Source organism: Micropterus salmoides, unplaced genomic scaffold (assembly GCF_014851395.1).
Source record: "Micropterus salmoides isolate LMB-PRFRI ecotype aquatic unplaced genomic scaffold, ASM1485139v1 Ms_hic_scaffold_15, whole genome shotgun sequence".
In the NCBI taxonomy this organism is placed as follows: Eukaryota; Metazoa; Chordata; class Actinopteri; order Centrarchiformes; family Centrarchidae; genus Micropterus; species Micropterus salmoides.
Genome location: NW_024040596.1, coordinates 20,159,382 through 20,177,824, shown reverse-complemented (window position 1 = coordinate 20,177,824; position 18,443 = coordinate 20,159,382). Strand labels below are relative to the sequence as shown.

Sequence of the window (18,443 nt, the reverse complement as noted above, 5' to 3'; positions counted from 1 at the left end):
TATTATTCTGACGTATTGTTCATTTTTTAAACACAAATTGTGACAATCGTGGCAGTGAAAGATAACATTGATAGATGTAAGATGGAACTAGGCCATAGGCGATTTTGCACACTGTGCACAGTTGGAAACTGGGCATTTAATTTGCAGACGTCCGTCCAGGGCCCCTCCCAGTTTGATCTAAAATTGGCACACTGAGATACTTTAAAAAGCAATTAAATTGAAAAAAAAAAACAACAATACTGGAGTTGGACTTCGACCTTTAAACACAGTGTTGCATTATGTTTAGACTGCTTTGATTTTATAGTTCATAATTTCTTCTCTGCTACCATCATTTACAATCAATTTACAACTGTTCCATAAATAGCAGCTGGAGCAATGTTCAGTGTTAGATTTGTATTTCCTTTCCAGTGACCACTATATAACTGTGAAATGTTGCCATTTGATTGCAAAAATGCCTTCTTAAACTACCCATTAATTTGCACAAAGATTACATTCATCCTCTGACTAAATCTTAGTAGCACAGTGAGAAGGCATTTAGACATGCATTTAGAGCAAAAGATGCACCTTTTTATGAATATAGATGATGCGGTTTATACATAGCTAACTTTTTGATGCCCTGTATGTTTTTTATGCCCAAAAAACCAAATTGCATGGGAATACTGAAGTGCCTCAGTAATGCAACATGCAGATTTATGTGATTTTAATTCTTGCATTTTCACCTTCTGATAGGGGTGACATAAGAGAGCAGGAGAAACAGGAATAATGCAGGGGGGCTGTGTGTTGGATAACATCAGTCGAAATGGCAGTAAAGGCCAAAAACACACAGAAAACATGTGCAGGCAATGCATTATTCAAAGAAATGTACATAATATGTCACTTATAGAGGTATTTAAATGCTCCATTCAACTGAATCTCCTTAATGTCAGTTCAATTTAATGTAATCTTTTTTAAAAGGTGGTATGAATGTATGTAGATATGTATTTATTGAGTGAGAGAGGAATAGAGAAAAGAGATTTACACAGGCCCTAGTGGTGTTTTATTGGCTGTCAGACATTGCAATGGCCCAATGACAAGAGAGGGGTCAGTCTACAGTCTCTTCTCATAGCAACCCAGAAAGCATTCAGACACTAACATGCGCAGTATCAGAGTAATGACAACTGACTCTTAACAGAAGAATTTATTAATTTAATACTGACGCATTGTCTTATTAGGGTTTCGTGATGAAATATTAGAAGTGAAAAGCAGCTCAGTTGAAGCGTATAATATAGTCTATTGTAAATGCATGATCACAAACTGCTGACATTCGGTAACCCCCTTTACTAGAGGTCTTCAGATAGAAGGTTACAAAAAGAGACTGATTTGTCGTGCTCATTTAACCCTTGGTTGTCTCACCTCTATCCTGTTATAACAAATGGTGAGACAAAAGGAGGGAGGAAGCAAGGGATATCTAGGCCAAAATTGTCCCATAGGTCAGGCAAGAGTGTCACATGAGCTGAAGTGACAGACATGAAATCCAGTTGGTATACACACATCCAGTGACTGGGTTGGGTTAAAAAGTCTAGATAGGGTGCTGGAATGATATGAAAGTGAGCTGATGTCATCAGTTGTCCTGACACAATACCTCATACAGTTTTTCTCAGTCGCTTTGGTGCATTTGTCAGATCAGAATTGAAATTCTCAAAACTAATTGTTCAACCTCCACATCATCTCGTCACTTGTGCACATGTCATAAAAGCACTTTCTCATTGTTTTGAACAAATTGCAAATGACTTGACACACTGATGCAAATGATTATGTACAATTGTCTGCTGTTTCCTACATTATCAATTGCTTATGTCCTGCTGATCACAATGAATTATACCAGTCTCTGTTGAACAATCTTACCCCCCAAAACATCTAGGCATAAGTTCATTGCATTTGTCACTACATGCAAAATGATTGAACACGTTATCAAAAATCAAAGTTAAAATACTTTATTCATATCCTTTGCCTACAAGTATATACTGTAGCTAAACGAAATGTTTTTTTCTTAAGGACCATAAACAAAGTAAGAATAGACCACAACAACATCACAATAGCAACACTCATACCAATACTCAGTACCAGGAAACAGTAACAATACACAGTGAGCAGTAATATATATATATATATATATATATATATATATATATATATAAAACAAATGTTGTTTTCCCCTGAGAACGTGATAATTAGTTTTCTCTTAATCACGAGATAACAAACCATAGCTGAATACAGGGGCTGGCAGGTGCGTTTCTTTAGGATAATTTCAAAGCAATTACCAGTGTCACTGGTTAGTTCAGTTGGTAGAGCCCAGGGCTCAGTTTGATTAGTTTGATTCCTGTCCAATCACCGACGGCTATTTCAGTGGTTCCGAAAGCCATCAGGAAATGTGTAACGTTACATGGATTCCCCTGAATGAGAAGGAATTTCCTCTGCCTGGGAATGATGGGGAAATGAAAAGTCCAGCACGTGCTTTACAGTAATGTGAGCATGTGAAACAGTCTTTTCATAAGAACTTTGTTGAAGAGGATTATGAAAAATATAAAAAGGAAAAATTTTGTCTTCAGTGAGAATTGAGCACAGAACCTTAAACCTATAAGTCCTATTCTCTACCAAGTAAGCTAACCAACGATACAACAAACCACACTACAATTACCATTATGGTTATCTCGAAATCACGAGAAAATGATGAGTAAAAAAATATTTGATTAGGGCTTACGTATATATATACATATATATGTGTATATATATGAATATATAGATAGACATTCTATACATGTCTATTAGAATTTTTTTCTAAATGTGTCCTGAATTGATGAAGCTATCTGTTGTGATGTGGAAGAGAATCTGGGATACAACAGCCCGGAACATCAGCCAAAGGGGTGTATCCCATGCAACAGTCCTGTCTCTTTCTTTTCTTCTTACAATGACATGCTCTGTCAACAAATTACAGTACGAACAGTAAAAGCATAGCTGTGATTCCTGTTCACCTAAACATTTTGACTTGCTTGTTCATAAACAAGACACAAGGACTTGTCGTTCTGATGGCACTGACAAGTTCAATGACATAAAGATTTGCTTTTGAGAGACAGACTAAGGATTTTGAGCAAGTTATGGGCTTTTGCAGGTAATCCACTGTGTTGTGCCGTTTGTACTACCTGTTTTGAGAAATGCACTTACTGTTTTGCAAATGTTAAGGATGATTCAAGAAATGCACCAAAGCGACTGAGAAAAACTGTAATGTGCTTCATTTCAGAAATATTAGAGTGATGATGTTCATAACGTAGAGAAGAATTACTGTGTTTGTATTTCCCTGTGGAAATGGACAGAAGTTCTATGCCATTTTTGTGTCTTAAGTCTCTTTCAGTCATCACAGTAGAACAGGTTACACTCTTTTCTGCTGCTTTGACTAACTGAGTGTAAAGTCATCAGGTCTTGTGTCGCCTTGGGCAACTTGTTGTAATGTATATTTATTTTCATAGAGTTGCACAACCAGTATTGTCATTTCTGTCGTAGCTCTATCGCCACTCAGTGTCAGTCATTTTCACTTGAATTTATGCATCCATAAAGGGGGCAGGAAAATATTGGTGACTGCTACTTCCCAGCTGTTTCTTAATGACAACAATAACAAAATGCTAAAAATAAACGTGGTTGGTTTTATTTTTTTGCTTTAAAATGTGAAATTCAGCCTTGCTTGTTGATACAGATTTGTTTTTCCATGTAAAAAATGCCTCAGCCTATTGATTCTGTAGTTTCATTACTGTGGAGAAGTCTGCATTCCTTTCATGCTGTCACAGTGACTAGGATGGGTCACTTCTAAGTACCTTACCTGTTGTTACACCCTCTGAGTTATGCACCTTTCATACCTTTGATTACACCAAACACGGCACACCCAATAATGACGCTCAGAGTCACAGACAGTATGACATTTATAGTTCAAGTCATACTGTCACTTAAGTTTTATCGGTGCTCCCGATGATTTACACTTCTATGTTTCAAGGATCTCCATGTCTCCTACAGTTGTCATGAAGCAACTCTGGCACTCCCCTTTGGATGGCACTACAGATGGCTCGGTCTTAATCAGTATCATTACACATGTTATTAAATGCCAATTGGCAGAAGTTTCATTCACAGTTTCAGTTCCTAAGGTTGTGGTGAGACCAGCTTAGGCATCAGTAGCCACTTCTGTGATACATGGCCATCTTGATTTTGAACATTCTTTGTGACCGAACTTGGATAACGTAAGTACTCATTTCAGATATTTAGCAGAGCCCAGCAAGTGATGATTATTCCTAAAACCTGAGACTGAAAATCAAGTTGAAACCACCTCACCGTCCAGTACTTTTACTAGCTTACACATGTAAAGTGCAAAGTCCACTGTCACAGACAAGGATATTATAACACAATCATAATGCAATAACACTTTGGAGGGGCCTTGCTTCTCATTTAATGTTCTAAGTGGCAAATCAGTAATATTTCTAGACTTAAGATAGACAGACGGACAGACGGACAGACGGACAGACAGACAGACAGACAGACAGACAGATAGATAGATAGATAGATAGATAGATAGATAGATAGATAGATAGATAGATAGATAGATAGATCCCACACCCACTTTGCAGTTCTGCTTCTGTGACACCTGTAGTAAGTTGTAAGGTGACTTGCAGGTCCTTCAGCATTCCACCCAATTCCATTTTTTCAACCTATAAACAGAAAACAGAGCCATTTATACGACCTGAATGGTGATGACGGGAAAGGGAAAAAACTGGTGTGAGAGGGAGAGTATTCTTTGATTGTTGTCTGAAGCCACACCCTGAAATCTCCTCCCTTAAGGTTAAAAGCAAAGGGTAAGGCAAGGGTGTGATCGCAAACTGCAGAGTAATAGACAGGTGTTCAGACCTGAGCGAGTTGATTTTATTGTCACAGTGCTTTCTGTGGAGGTACGTACCCCGTCTCTTTCCAAATTCTTTGTCATTTTTTAGTTTACACTAAGATTTTCATGTAAGGATATGTCCGACTTTTTCATTTCATTTTTATGAAAAGATTTAAAGATTGATATTGAGTTATTTGAGACAAGATGTTTTGCACTAAGGTGCAATGGTCCTGGAAAAACAGAAACAAAACACATTGTAAATTAGACTGTGTAATGATCTAACTATGAGTGTTCATTCGTTCTGTGTGTCTTACTGATATACTTGATTCACGATAGACAGAGGTAAATCACACACACATACACATACTCTAGGAATTTGTGTCTCAAGCTCTCTGTTAACTTGTTGCTTAACATGAACCTTATACCCAGAAATCTGATGGTGCATAGCAAGCATTAATGATTTGTATTTTTAAGTGTTAACATGTTCAGTTGGAACAGCCCAAACTGGGCATGTAAACAAGAGATTCTACATAATATATCTAAAAATTCATTTATTTTGGACAATGGTCAACAATCTCAGCAGTTCAGAAAGATGGCCAGTTCTGTTTTAGCTCTTTACCTCTAGACAGCTGTTAGATAGACTTGTCGAACTACTTCACACAAGCCAAAGTAATACAGACAAAACCAACACTGAACACATTGTTTTTGGACAAATAGCACTCATCGGACAGTATACAGACTGTATAACTGATAATTGGACAAACGTTGCATCTAAGCTATAGATATCTGCCTTAAGGTTTCTGATATGGAAGCACTTGAGCTGGACCACGCATGCAGTCAAAAGGGAACAGTCCTTATCATTACTAGATAATGGCATGTCACCTTAACGCCCCTCTGTTTTGGTGACAATGGTGTGTTTGGAGAGGGTGTGTTATGGAGGGTGTGTGTGTGTCTTCATGTGGGATCAAGACAAACCAGTTCAAGGCTTAATCAGTGAGTCTGGGGTTGAGCTGAACTTCAGTTGATATACGTCAAGCACAGTGATAAATGCAGCATAGCAAGTTCACAAAGCCAACCTGATGGAAAAGTGCTTGTGAAGACAGAACAGGACACGTGTACTGATCTTTCTCTGCAATGACATGCACTGAAAATGAAAGGTTTCAGCCTACAGTACCACCTAGTGGCTAATGAACGGTGGTTTCATTATGTAATGGATTCCCTTCTTGTTCTTTCACACTTACAGGTGAAGTTACAAAATGAGCAAGTATTCATCCCAGACTTGTAAGTATTGACAAATTATAAAATACCCATGTAGTGCAGATACTTTAGAAACAAAATTCAAGATTCAAAGGGTAGAATTGTCACATGGTGCTCATAAAATTTAATAATACTTACATTAGACTGAATATATTCGTATATGTTTATTTTATCTTTGAGACTTTGACATTTCCTTTCATATCAAATTCTTATCTGACCTCTTATTTGAATAATTATTTATTGCACACTATTCTTTTAGCACAGCTCATGTATGCCACCCTGCATTGCACTGAGCATGTTGTCTGAGCATGTGACAAAAAATTAGAATTAGAAAAACAAATGTAAAACATTAAAATTCAAGGCAATATAATATGTAATATATAATTATTAAATCCTGAAACAGTATGAAATCATTAATGTTCACAATTCAGCTATTTGTAGGAGCAGAGCCACATGTTAATTAGTCCTAATTTATTAGGCTCTATTGTATTAAATTAAGTCAATATAAGTCTTTACCTGCTTAAAAGATCTGACTGCAATGAACATGTGAGCAGGAGACGCTCAAGTTTTCCTTGTCTTGTGTCTGCAGCCAAGACCACCTCTCTGCTGAAAGATAACAGCTGGATCAAAAAATTGGATAATGAGGAGGAAAATGTCGAGTAAGTCATGTAAACATAATGGCTGAAACACATATACAGTATTCCACACTGGCAAATGGACACACACACACACACACACACAAACACACACAGGGAATGACATAGGGTGTGACTTTTGGGTGTGACTTGTAGTTCATACCTCAGTTTACCTTTAGTTTTAATTAAAAGCTTCCTTATACATTCCTTTTGCAAGTTACTGCGTTGAGTCATCTCTGTTTGGATTTTATTATACTTTTTTTCTCCTTCAGCCAAGACCCAAACTTTGGCAAATATGTTCTAGGCCGGAACAGATCCAATGAAACACTTGATAGGTAAAACAAACGTTTCAAACTTTCCTCTAATGAATGACAAGATAATGGGAAACTATGGTAATTGGGTGTAACATAAATAATAATTTGAGTCATTAATCCTTTTACTAATGTAATTTATTGTCTTTTGTTCATAGTTCAGCGGCTGAAGGAACAAAAACCACCAAAACTATAAGCACATCAACATCTGTGCATGCTCTCAGCAAGAGGTATCATTTTTATAACATTCTGGTATCTTTTTATGATACTGAAGCTTGAATTTATTTAGATTTTTTAGCAAGCATTATGTTAGCAGTTGTAAAAAAAACACACACTTGAATCAGTAAATTGTGAAAAAAAACATGTAATTGTGATTTCTGTCATTGAAGATTCGGCGGAAGCCAGGATGAGCTGAGGAGGTTGGTACAGTATTTATACAGTAGTTTTTTACAGTAACTTTAACAAAAACTGTGGCTTTATAATGCTTCCTTTTTACCAGCAGCCCCCTCCCTTCCAGCAAGACTACATCCACCTACACCAAAAGGTACATTTCCAAAATGACACACCTAATGGTACAATATCTAGTGATATTTTTTTAGGAAATCATCTGAATAATCTGCCTCTTTGTTGCAGCACATATTCAACTCTGAAGTCAGATTCTCCCAAAAGGTATGTAAAGTTTATTACACACACAATGCAAAAACCACCAGAGAAACAATAAATATAATGTGTAATTTTGTATTTATCATATATATATTATATGTCACTATAGCACCACCACATTGAAGACTATTGTCACAGAGGAACCTAAGACAGGGTACACAACAAATACTCACAACAAACCAACACAAAAAATTATTACGCTTACACATTTTGTAAATTTGTTTTGTATTATTCCTCCTTTAGCACTGCAACCACTACGGTCACCAAGGACGGAAAAACCACCACTGAGACCATCATCACCACCACCCAGAGTGTTAGGTAGGTCATATTACAACACATTATCATCTTATCACACTGTCTGTGTCAGTTTAATGACAATTGAGTTTTCTTGCAGATCCCCTGTGTTGAAAAGTCCCACTGAGACGTTCACTGAGCGGGTGAAGTCTTCAAGCAAAGGGTAAAAATATACTAATACCGTAAAACTTCAATTAATAGTAAATGAATCAGGCTGCATTGATTTACTTAAAAGTACAGAAGTATCATCAAATGTAAAAATTATCAAAAGTAAAAGTTCATATAAACTGATCGTTGATTGAAGTAACATTTTTTCACATAGGGTGTACTCAACCTACTCACCAACCAAAACAACCAAAGTGACTGAGACAACTGTTACCAGCAATAAAAAGTAACATAATGTCAGATTATTAAAAAAAATTAAATTACAGTAGAATTTAAATCTTACAATTTAACCTGTATTTCTGGGCAGTGTGGAGAGCATCCCCTCGTCTATCAAGGATGATTTCTCACCCACAGACAGGTGATATTTTCATTCATCAAGCCTAGAAAATGAACTATATTGATCCTGACGCCAGGCAGTCGCTTACTAAGTATTTTAATGATGTGTATTTTCTTCTTTACAGCAAAACAACTGTCTCCAAGACTGAGACTGTGCTAGTGAAAAGCAGCAATGGCACTAAGTGAGTTTTACCTCATAGTGGGTATAATGCAGATGGAAAGCTGTGCACTATCTTGGTGACATATTCAAGTTAGTCAGAAATAAAGTACTCAGTGGGCTTTGGATGGCATGTTCCTTCATTACAAAGAACATGGGCGCTGTAGTTTGTTTTGAGTCAATCAACATTCTGCTTCTGTAAATACTCAGTAGAGCACCAAATGTGTATTAGTCCACCACTGAAAATAGTCCTGAACAGAGTAATGTTTGATAAAAACTACAGTGGCCAGCAGATTAAGGAAATAACTGAGCTTATTTTATGAATTTGAATTAGATAAATATTTACATCTTCAGTAGGAACCAATGGGCTTTTACAAGGGCATAGAATTAGGTATATCTAATGACTACTGAATAATATACTAGCAGAGTATATTACTTCGAGCAATAACATAAATAAATATAACCACTGTTTTCTGTCATTGTCTAGTCAATGTATTTGGTAGACAAATGATTAACAGTCAGCCACAAATAAGCGAGAATATTAGCATACACCAAAAGCTGGAATTGTAGTCTGTCAACTACAATGGAGTATTAGGGCCACTGTTGGAATAAAATAATAGTGAGTCATAATACTGTGATATAAAGTTGTAATCAAATAGGTTCATTCAAGTCATATGTTCATGTTTTAGTATTTCCGAGCAGTCTACAGTTATTTAGACTTATAAAGAGTTTGGACTGCAGTGGTGCATCCCCTTCGCATACAGACACCTTTGCTCTGTCTCACTATTCCAGGATAGGACTGGGCTGCACATTATTGGAGGTGCTTGTATTGGTTTTCCACCACCGATGAAGAGCAGCTCACTATAGAGAGAGCAGAGCAATAATATAGGCTAATACATAGGGCATGTAGATATATGTTTTTTAAAATATAATGACATTATTCTTATTGAATTACAACTTTATTCTCATAATAGTGCAACATTTTTAATCAAAATGTCAGTATATACACATAAGAAGCTTAGATTTTGGATGTACAGAAAGGTTAGAACATGAGCAGAAACACAGAACCTATTAAAGCCCAGGTGTTAATAAATGAAATAAAATGGTTTTATCATTGACGTGAATAGGTGCAACATGCACATTTAAATCGGTTACTTCCCCAAACAAAAGACACATAAGAGAAAGCAAGACTCATTCATGTCTACATGCATGTTAACTCAGCAGGAATGATATTAAATGAGAAAAGTTGATTGATAGGCAAATACATGTTTTAAAGCAATACAGAATGCTTGAAAGGTTAGCTGCATTATATTCTATTATATTTTCAGATTTTGAATTGTCACTTGCCGCCTGAATTTTGTTGTTTCCTTTTACATTTATAAATATTTCCACCACAAATTGATGCAGAAAAGGCAGAAATTGGTGCAAAGAAATCACCAGAATGCAGGATATGAAGTGCTTCAAAATTGTCACCACCTCTAGACCCCCTGCTTTATATGTGTCTCCGGCAATGTTCAAACAAAACCTATGGCCTTGGGCTTGGGGCTGAGTGCTTCAGACTGGGCAGACAAGTCATTAAGTACTGAGAGACAGCCTAACGCATTGTTGGTTTCATGGGATTGTTAAAAAAAAATAGGCTAATATTGCCCATGGATATTCTCCATGTACTGTAACGTCACTGAGCCCTTACGTAATGCATTTTCTATCTGTAGAGACATGTAGGCTAATTGGACGCCCAGATGGCCTATAGGTGTGTGACTGGTGTGTGAGTTGCCTGGTGCCCCCTTCAGTGTATCTATGTGCCTTACAGCCACAGATCCAGGATAACAGTGACTAAGTAAAATGATGATATTGTAATATTGTCCTACCAGTGGGCCATGTCCTACCAGAAACAAACAACTGAATGTTTCTTGGAAAAGAAATGTTGAATCCATATGCAATAACAAGCAACCTTACTCAATTTAATATACTCATACATCTGTATATCACTTACAATTGAACCTGTATTTCTGTGCAGAGCGGGGGACCACGTTTCCGACAAACTCATCTCATATTCTATCAAGGATGCTTCATCACCCAAGGACAGGTGATATTTTTATTCATTCAAGCCTAGAAAATCAATTATTTTGACCATGTCACCAGGAAATCAGTAATTATATACTGTAATAACATATATTTTCTTCCTCACAGCAAAACAACGGTGTCCAGTACTGAGACTGTGACAGTGAAAAGCAGTGGTATTGGGTGAGTTTCTGGAAGACAACTTTTACACCATGACATTGACATTAAATACTAGAGAGTCAGATAAAAATATTTTGTCTTGCTTTGTTTTTACAGAGATGGTTTTAAAAATACACCCACGACAAAGACTTCCTCCACGTAAGATAAACCTTAATAAATCATTTTTTTAACACGTGTTTTTGAAAAACACTCACAAACACTCATAATCATCATATATTCACAATATTGTTGTCTTGACAGGGCTGAGGATGACCTGTATGACACCCTCCTGCCAAAATACATGACATCTAATCTGTCTTCTCCTGTCAGGTGAGATGTCTCAGTGAATAACTTAAAAAAAACACACAACCATTTAATTGTCCTGTCAGTGAAAACATCCTATTGTCACTGTCTCAGCAGTTCCAGCATCACAAAGAGAGAGATAGTCACAGTGGATAGCAGCCGAGGGTGAGTGCTGTAAATGAATGATTGAGATGTGCAATAGTTCTTTGTATGTACAGTATAGTCATCCCACTTTCTTCTGACATTGTTTTTTGTGCCATTTAGAGGAGGAAGCCCAACTCTGGCATCGCCATCCTCCACCCTCAGAACCAGCAGGTAAACATGCTGACTACTGTGCTATGCACTGTAAACTACTAGAGACCCAACACCTCAGAACTTTTAAAGAATCAGCTAGGATAAAATGGTGTTAAGATGCCCCCTTAAGAACTGTGTGTGTATATATAGTGAGTATAATCTACTTAGTGTTGTGTTGGTAGATTATTGAATGTTGTTGTCAAATCCAAGAAATAAATTATTCTGATTTTAGCTATCTATAGATTTTTATAATTAACTTAAATAAAAAAAAACAACAACTATCTAATCAACCCCTGTTAGTTTTGCTAATATTTATTCAAGAATTAACAAGCTTTATTGAGTTAACTGATATACCAAAAAGATTATTTGCGATACATAAATTATAACATGATATCTTTGGTTATATCATTATAAAGATGCAAATAAATACATGATAAAATGTAAAATAATAAAAGCAATGTTCAGTTGCTATCATATCCAACTCATTCCTATTTCTTTCCTCTTTAACAAGCAGCTACAGCTCGTACACTGATGATATACCTACTACCCGCACCACCTCCTACACCATCAGTAGCAGCAGGTAATCATTTGACGATGAACATCTCATACAATCAAACGGACCCCTCTTGCAGGAGTGTATCTGCATATACAATGTGGCTGCAGTATTTCTGTTATCCCTAATCTGTTCTGTGTTTGCACACACAAGAGACAACTACAGCAGCGACCGTAAGAGTTACTCTTACTCCAGACCAGACTCCAGGTAAGAGCAAACTAAGACCTTACGTAATGATTTTTTCTTTTCATTGTAAAATGTTCTAAATCTCACATATGAACTCTTGTTCATTTTGTCTTTGTATAGTTATGAGTACAACAGTGTCACCAGTCCCTCTGTCTACACCACAACATCATACAGGAGCAGCAGGTATTTGATATGATTGGGTTTAGTATTGGTCTACAAACATGACAAGAACGTAAACCCAATGTGTCACTTGTAGAAACTGATGAAACTGTCTCACAGCAGGTCAGATGACAGTCTGGCAGATCCAATCTACTCTAAATCCTCCATGACGAGTGTGTATGCATCTCCTGAGAGGTAGGAAAAGTGCAACAACATCCTTTCACCCATACTAGCAGCTCTGTGGGGCTGTACTCAGGCACAGTGACGCTTTAAGCTAAATGCTAGCCTCAGCATTCTACCATGCTCACAGTGGCAATGCTAACATGATGTTATTAAGCAAGTATCATGTTTGCTACACTCACTATATTGTGTGTTGGCATACTAATTAGCACAAAACACAAATTTCATCCCAAGGATGTTGGGCATCCCGTTAATTGTGCTGGTTTAGGGCCATAAACCTTAGTATTGGACAAATTGAAATTTTGACCTGATGGTGATGCCACATTAAAAATTAAGGGATCACCGACATTATTGCAGTTCCTCCTGAAAGGGGCATGGATGTCTGAAAACAAATTTCATGGCAATCCATCCAACATTTGTTGAGATATTTCACTCAAAACTGCAAATGTCAACCTCAGGGTGGCACTAGAGGAAAAGTCAGGGGATCACCAAAGCCATTGGAATTCCCCATCTGGGAACCATGAATGTCTGTTTCAAATTTCTCGCCAATCCAATAGGTGTCATGATAGTGATGTCTCGTTTGTGAACACTTAAAAAGATGTTGGTTAGGGTCATTCTTTTTATCGTTGTGCCAAAATATCACTGCCTGCCCTAAACATGAACAGTGTACTAGCAACTTTACCGCAGAAAGAACAAACACCAAAGTTATTAGGATTCAACTTAAGAGGACCACGAATATCTGTAAAAACTGTCAGTACAGTCCATCCAATACCAAAGTGGTGAACCATCCAATAGACAGACATTGCCATCCCTAAACTTTAAAACTTTAACTCAAGATCCACTTAAAACTTTAAAACTTTAACTCAAGATCCACTTATTAGCTTTTTCCTAGAGATTTCAACCTACATATTGTATGGAGCATGGGCTAAGATTACTTTTCCAAGGTCCAGAATAAACTGAGATGTGATCATGTTCTTTTAGTAAACTGTAAAACGCTTCTGTCAACTTCATACAGGACGGTACTTGAGAAAGACCTGTGCACCATCTGCCGTAAGCCCTTCACTGGTGATGCCAAGATGGTCCTGGATGACATGCAGATCAAATGCCACGCCTCCTGCTTTAAAGTGAGACGATTTGTTTGGCCTCTCCTTCCGTAAAACAACAAAAAATGGTTAAAGAAGTATTTAGATGCTTTGCTTCAGTAAAACTGGCAGTTTCACACTGCAAAATACTCTGTAACAAGTAAATAAAACAACATAAGTAGAAAAATTTAAGTGATTGGTTACTACTGGCAGCATATAGGCAGCATTTTAACGTTGTAGCTGGTTAATGTACTGTAGAGACTGAAAAGACTTTTACTGTTTGTCATTTAATCAGTAATAATGCATTATGTTATGTTATATTTTGTATATAAAATCTTAAATCCCCTGCAATTCCAAACTTTGTCATTCACATTTTTTGCATAACTAGATCTAGAGTTAAAATTGTCCCTAAGTACAGTAATTGAGTAAATATTAATTACTTTCCACCACTGGCAACAAGATGTTATCAGGAACTGTGCAGCTGGATGCTCAGTGTGTTTCTCAGTGCTGAGTGTTTGTTTGTGTTTTGGCAGTGTGAGGTGTGTAACAGCACTCTGGGTCACATGAAAGCTGGGGACAGCATGTGGATCTACAAACGCATGGTGCACTGTGAGAACTGCTTTGAGGTCACCAGAGGTAAAAGAGTTTACTTCCAGTTCTTCATGAAAGTCCACTGAATACATGTTTAAAATCATGATATAAACAGACGATATTCTTTTTCTCCACAGAAAAATGGAGACGCTAATTTTCCCCCCAAGCCTTCACATGGACACGTAGCAGTTGTGGTTAAAGATAAAATGGATTAGCCTTCTGTATATCATTATATTTTGGGTGACAAGGGTCGTCATGTACTTTTTGCTTGCTGACAGAGCTTTATCTGGGTGTTTTGACAGCTGCATTGTGAATATAATGTTTTAAGTAACATGCACACTATTGCAGCTAGGTTTAACGGTTTTGTTGACATCATGAGAATGCTGATATGCAGCCTCTAGGGGGACTCTTGTGTGTAACATGATTGGAGGTAATAGGTGCGTTCGAGAAGACGGCGGCTGACTTTCGCCGACATATTGGTCTAATGTGAGCTGCACATGACTGCAGGGGCGGGTTATAAAAACGGCCAGTCATTGATCTCAACTCACAGCAAGCTGATGCAGGTACAATGTGTCCGACATGACGGCGCCGTTTTTATACCCCGCCCCTGCAGTCACCTGCAGCTCACATTAGATGGCAAAAGTCAGGAGCCGTCATCTCGAACGCACCTATTTCAAGATATGTGGCCGGGGGCTTTTTCTTTGTGCAATAAAGGAAATCAATATAGCCTATCATCATCTAAAGAAATGAGAAAACTGTGTCAATTCTTTTGGTGTTTAGTTACCCTGTTTTTTGTTCATATCATTGTTTACTCTTTAATTATTTGTATGTATGTAATAGTGATGTGATGGATATATTTTTCCTGTTTATATTAAAACTTACCATTTCATTTTAACATTCATAAAGTTTTTTTTAACAGAATAGAATCTTTCTCAAATTTGACTAAATGAACTGAAATTCTAAAGCAGTTATTTAATTGATAATTAGCCTACTTTATATTAATCAAATGAAAGTATTCATACTAGGTTTGTATCTGCTTTATACATCTGAACACTTTTGGATTGAAGCCTGCTTTAGTCCATGATTTTATCATTACTTCTAGCTAGGATTTTAGGTTTTCAGTGCAGTTTGTTTGTCTGTCACCAGGATTACAGAAAAAAACTGACAAATGACAAACTCATTACATTTTCAATTACGTAGTGGACACACAAATAATTTTTTAATAATTAATAATTTTTTTCATACACTCACCTAAAGGATTATTAGGAACACCTGTTCAATTTCTCATTAATGCAATTATCTAATCAACCAATCACATGGCAGTTGCTTCAATGCATTTAGGGGTGTGGTCCTGGTCAAGACAAGCTCCTGAACTCCAAACTGAATGTCAGAATGGGAAAGAAAGGTGATTTAAGCAATTTTGAGCGTGGCATGGTTGTTGGTGCCAGACAGACCGGTCTGAGTATTTCACAATCTGCTCAGTTACTGGGATTTTCACGCACAACCATTTCTAGGTTTTACAAAGAATGGTGTGAAAAGGGAAAAACATCCAGTATGCGGCAGTCCTGTGGGCGAAAATGCCTTGTTGATGCTAGAGGTCAGAGGAGAATGGGCCGACCGATTCAAGCTGATAGAAGAGCAACTTTGACTGAAATAACCACTCGTTACAACCGAGGTATGCAGCAAAGCATTTGTGAAGCCACAACACGCACCTTGAGCGGATGGGCTACAACAGCAGAAGACCCCACCGGGTACCACTCATCTCCACTACAAATAGGAAAAAGAGGCTACAATTTGCAAGAGCTCACCAAAATTGGACAGTTGAAGACTGGAAAAATGTTGCCTGGTCTGATGAGTCTCGATTTCTGTTGAGACATTCAGATGGTAGAGTAAACAGAATGAGAACATGGATCCATCATGCCTTGTTACCACTGTGCAGGCTGGTGGTGTGGTGTAATGGTGTGGGGATGTTTTCTTGGCACACTTTAGGCCCCTTAGTGCCAATTGGGCATCGTTTAAATGCCACGGCCTACCTGAGCATTGTTTCTGACCATGTCCATCCCTTTATGGCCACCATGTACCCATCCTCTGATGGCTACTTCCAGCAGGATAATGCACCATGTCACAAAGCTCGAATCATTTCAAATTGGTTTCTTGAACATGACAATGAGTTCACTGTACTAAAATGGCCCCCACAGTCACCAGATCTCAACCCAATAGAGCATCTTTGGGATGTGGTGGAACGGGAGCTTCGTGCCCTGGATGTGCATCCCACAAATCTCCATCAACTGCAAGATGCTATCCTATCAATATGGGCCAACATTTCTAAAGAATGCTTTCAGCACATTGTTGAATCAATGCCACGTAGAATTAAGGCAGTTCTGAAGGCGAAAGGGGGTCAGGTTAGTATGGTGTTCCTAATAATCCTTTAGGTGAGTGTATATCATGATTGTGCTTATAGATTTGTAGAAGACTGGACTATTGGTTTTGGCAGAAGTCTGCGCTCTCTTAGTGCCCTTATATGCATTTAATTAAATTGAATAAATGCATTTAATATCAAACATGGAAACAATAGACATATGAGACATAACAAAAACATTGCTGTATTCACAATCACTGTTCTGTACTCCCAGGGGACAGTCTGTTTTTTTTTCTTTGCTTGAGAAAGTGATAGCTTTGCCAGAGATTTGCTGGAAATATTTATTTGTAATAATGAAGACGTTTTTGCCCTAACACAGACTAGGTTGAACCTTTTCAAAACAAATGTGGCCCAATTGACGTAAAATGTACCCAGTGCCTTTGTAAAACCCATTGGCTAGCTATTCGTTTGTGTGTGAAGTCTTTACTGAAGTGAAGTTCTTAGTAACTAGCTAGTTTCAAACTAGCAATTTACTAAATCGGGCTGCACCAATAAAACTTAAATGTCTTAGCTTTTACAGAGTTTACTCGTGTAAATGGTTTAGGAGATACTGTAGCACTCCAATCAAAAGCAATCAAAAATGGAAACATAAAGTCACTGTAGCATCACAAACTGTATCATAATTGCTCAAAATAACAGTATTAGTGGGCAAAGCGATATGTTAAACTTAACTGTCAATTAGTTTGTTTGTTTTATTTATGAAAGCATACACGCAGGAATGTGTGCTTTAAAGTTAGTGATATTCATGCTTTTTAGAGTGGAAGGGAACTATCTACGATTATGTTAACTATTACTTTAACATTTTCAGTTAACATTAGGCTACGTGATAGGGTGAGAGGCAGGCTTTTTGCCTAGTAATGCCACAATCAGTTGAAAGCTCTCAGGGAAGCTCCACCCCCTGTCTCTCCAGGAGCAGGCAAGGAAACCTTAACTCAGACTTTAAGGGAAATCTTAACTTAAGGTTTTTTGTGCAATTTTAAGCCACCTGTTGTCCAGACCCTGTATGCTGCACAGCCTGTCATGCTAAAGTTCACAGCAGAGAAGGCATTGGAGGTTGATAACCCTGAGTGGCCCTAAACGTCTAATCCTTCAGTGAGGTGGAGTCAGAGCTGGGTTGTCTATTTACTGCACTGGTTGAGGGTTGTAGCCTTTAGCCACTGATGTTTTGCCTGCCTGATCAATTGCTGTTGTTCATACTTGTATTTTTAAGTGGATTCTTATTTTATTAGATTGTTACAGGTGGATGGGCTCTGTGAATGTTTTTGCCAACTGCTAAAGTCTGCTACGGGTGTGGCTATTTTCTCTTTTTGTGGCTGCATGATTTCCCTCAGCTTATTAGCCATTTTTTCCCTCTTTTTAGAGTTTTGCAAGACGGACAGCGTGTTGGATTTTGGGAACCCCCTTTCCCCTTTACTGCATGTGGTGTGTGTAATAGCTGTGTGTGCATGTTTAACTTTTTTTAAGTTTTATTGTGTGGTTTATGTGTTTGACTTGCTGTGTTTGGGTGGCTGCGCACCAGTGTGAGTCTAGTGTTGTCAAGGCACTCGGGTGGCCCACAGGTAACCCCCTGCATGTCTGGCTTCTGTAGATGCTGAGGTGTTTTTAACAGGGTGCTTTAATCCTTTAGCATTTCTAGCAGCATTGGCATCTAAATCTTGTTTGTTGTTGTTATTTGAGCTTGTGTAATGAATAAAATTGCCCAAAAACCTGATTTTTAAATATTATTTAAATAAATCATCCT

General features: G+C 37.6%; 1 protein-coding gene across 8 annotated transcripts; it reads left to right on the top strand.

The window, feature by feature from the left end:
• The first annotated feature begins 4,877 nt into the window (after nucleotides 1-4,877).
• Nucleotides 4,878-15,178, top strand: scel (sciellin). Of its 8 annotated transcripts, none has more exons than XM_038719540.1 (27): nucleotides 4,878-4,964; nucleotides 6,141-6,178; nucleotides 6,744-6,813; nucleotides 7,062-7,124; nucleotides 7,259-7,330; nucleotides 7,490-7,519; nucleotides 7,603-7,644; nucleotides 7,734-7,769; nucleotides 7,873-7,917; nucleotides 8,007-8,081; nucleotides 8,158-8,220; nucleotides 8,380-8,448; nucleotides 8,530-8,580; nucleotides 8,684-8,740; nucleotides 10,733-10,801; nucleotides 10,906-10,959; nucleotides 11,053-11,094; nucleotides 11,197-11,265; nucleotides 11,353-11,403; nucleotides 11,503-11,553; nucleotides 12,044-12,112; nucleotides 12,239-12,292; nucleotides 12,392-12,454; nucleotides 12,551-12,625; nucleotides 13,626-13,734; nucleotides 14,226-14,328; nucleotides 14,421-15,178. In XM_038719540.1, the coding sequence occupies exons 2-27, from the start codon at nucleotides 6,154-6,156 to the stop codon at nucleotides 14,435-14,437; spliced, it is 1,524 nt and encodes a 507-aa protein (XP_038575468.1). In that variant the 5' UTR covers nucleotides 4,878-4,964; nucleotides 6,141-6,153; the 3' UTR covers nucleotides 14,438-15,178. The 8 variants fall into 8 exon arrangements, with proteins under 8 accessions (XP_038575468.1, XP_038575471.1, XP_038575467.1 ...); XM_038719543.1 differs by having other exon boundaries at nucleotides 7,600-7,644; nucleotides 11,356-11,403; nucleotides 12,047-12,112; XM_038719539.1 differs by having other exon boundaries at nucleotides 7,600-7,644; nucleotides 11,356-11,403.
• Nucleotides 15,179-18,443: the final 3,265 nt, after the last annotated feature.

Coding starts and splice junctions, on each gene's coding strand:
- scel (XM_038719538.1), top strand. CDS start 6,154: ATGAGCAAGTATTCATCCCAGACTT. Junction 11,095..11,196: donor ACGACAAAGACTTCCTCCAC/GTAAGATAAACC, acceptor TTGTCTTGACAG/GGCTGAGGATGACCTGTATG. Junction 12,293..12,391: donor TACTCCAGACCAGACTCCAG/GTAAGAGCAAAC, acceptor GTCTTTGTATAG/TTATGAGTACAACAGTGTCA.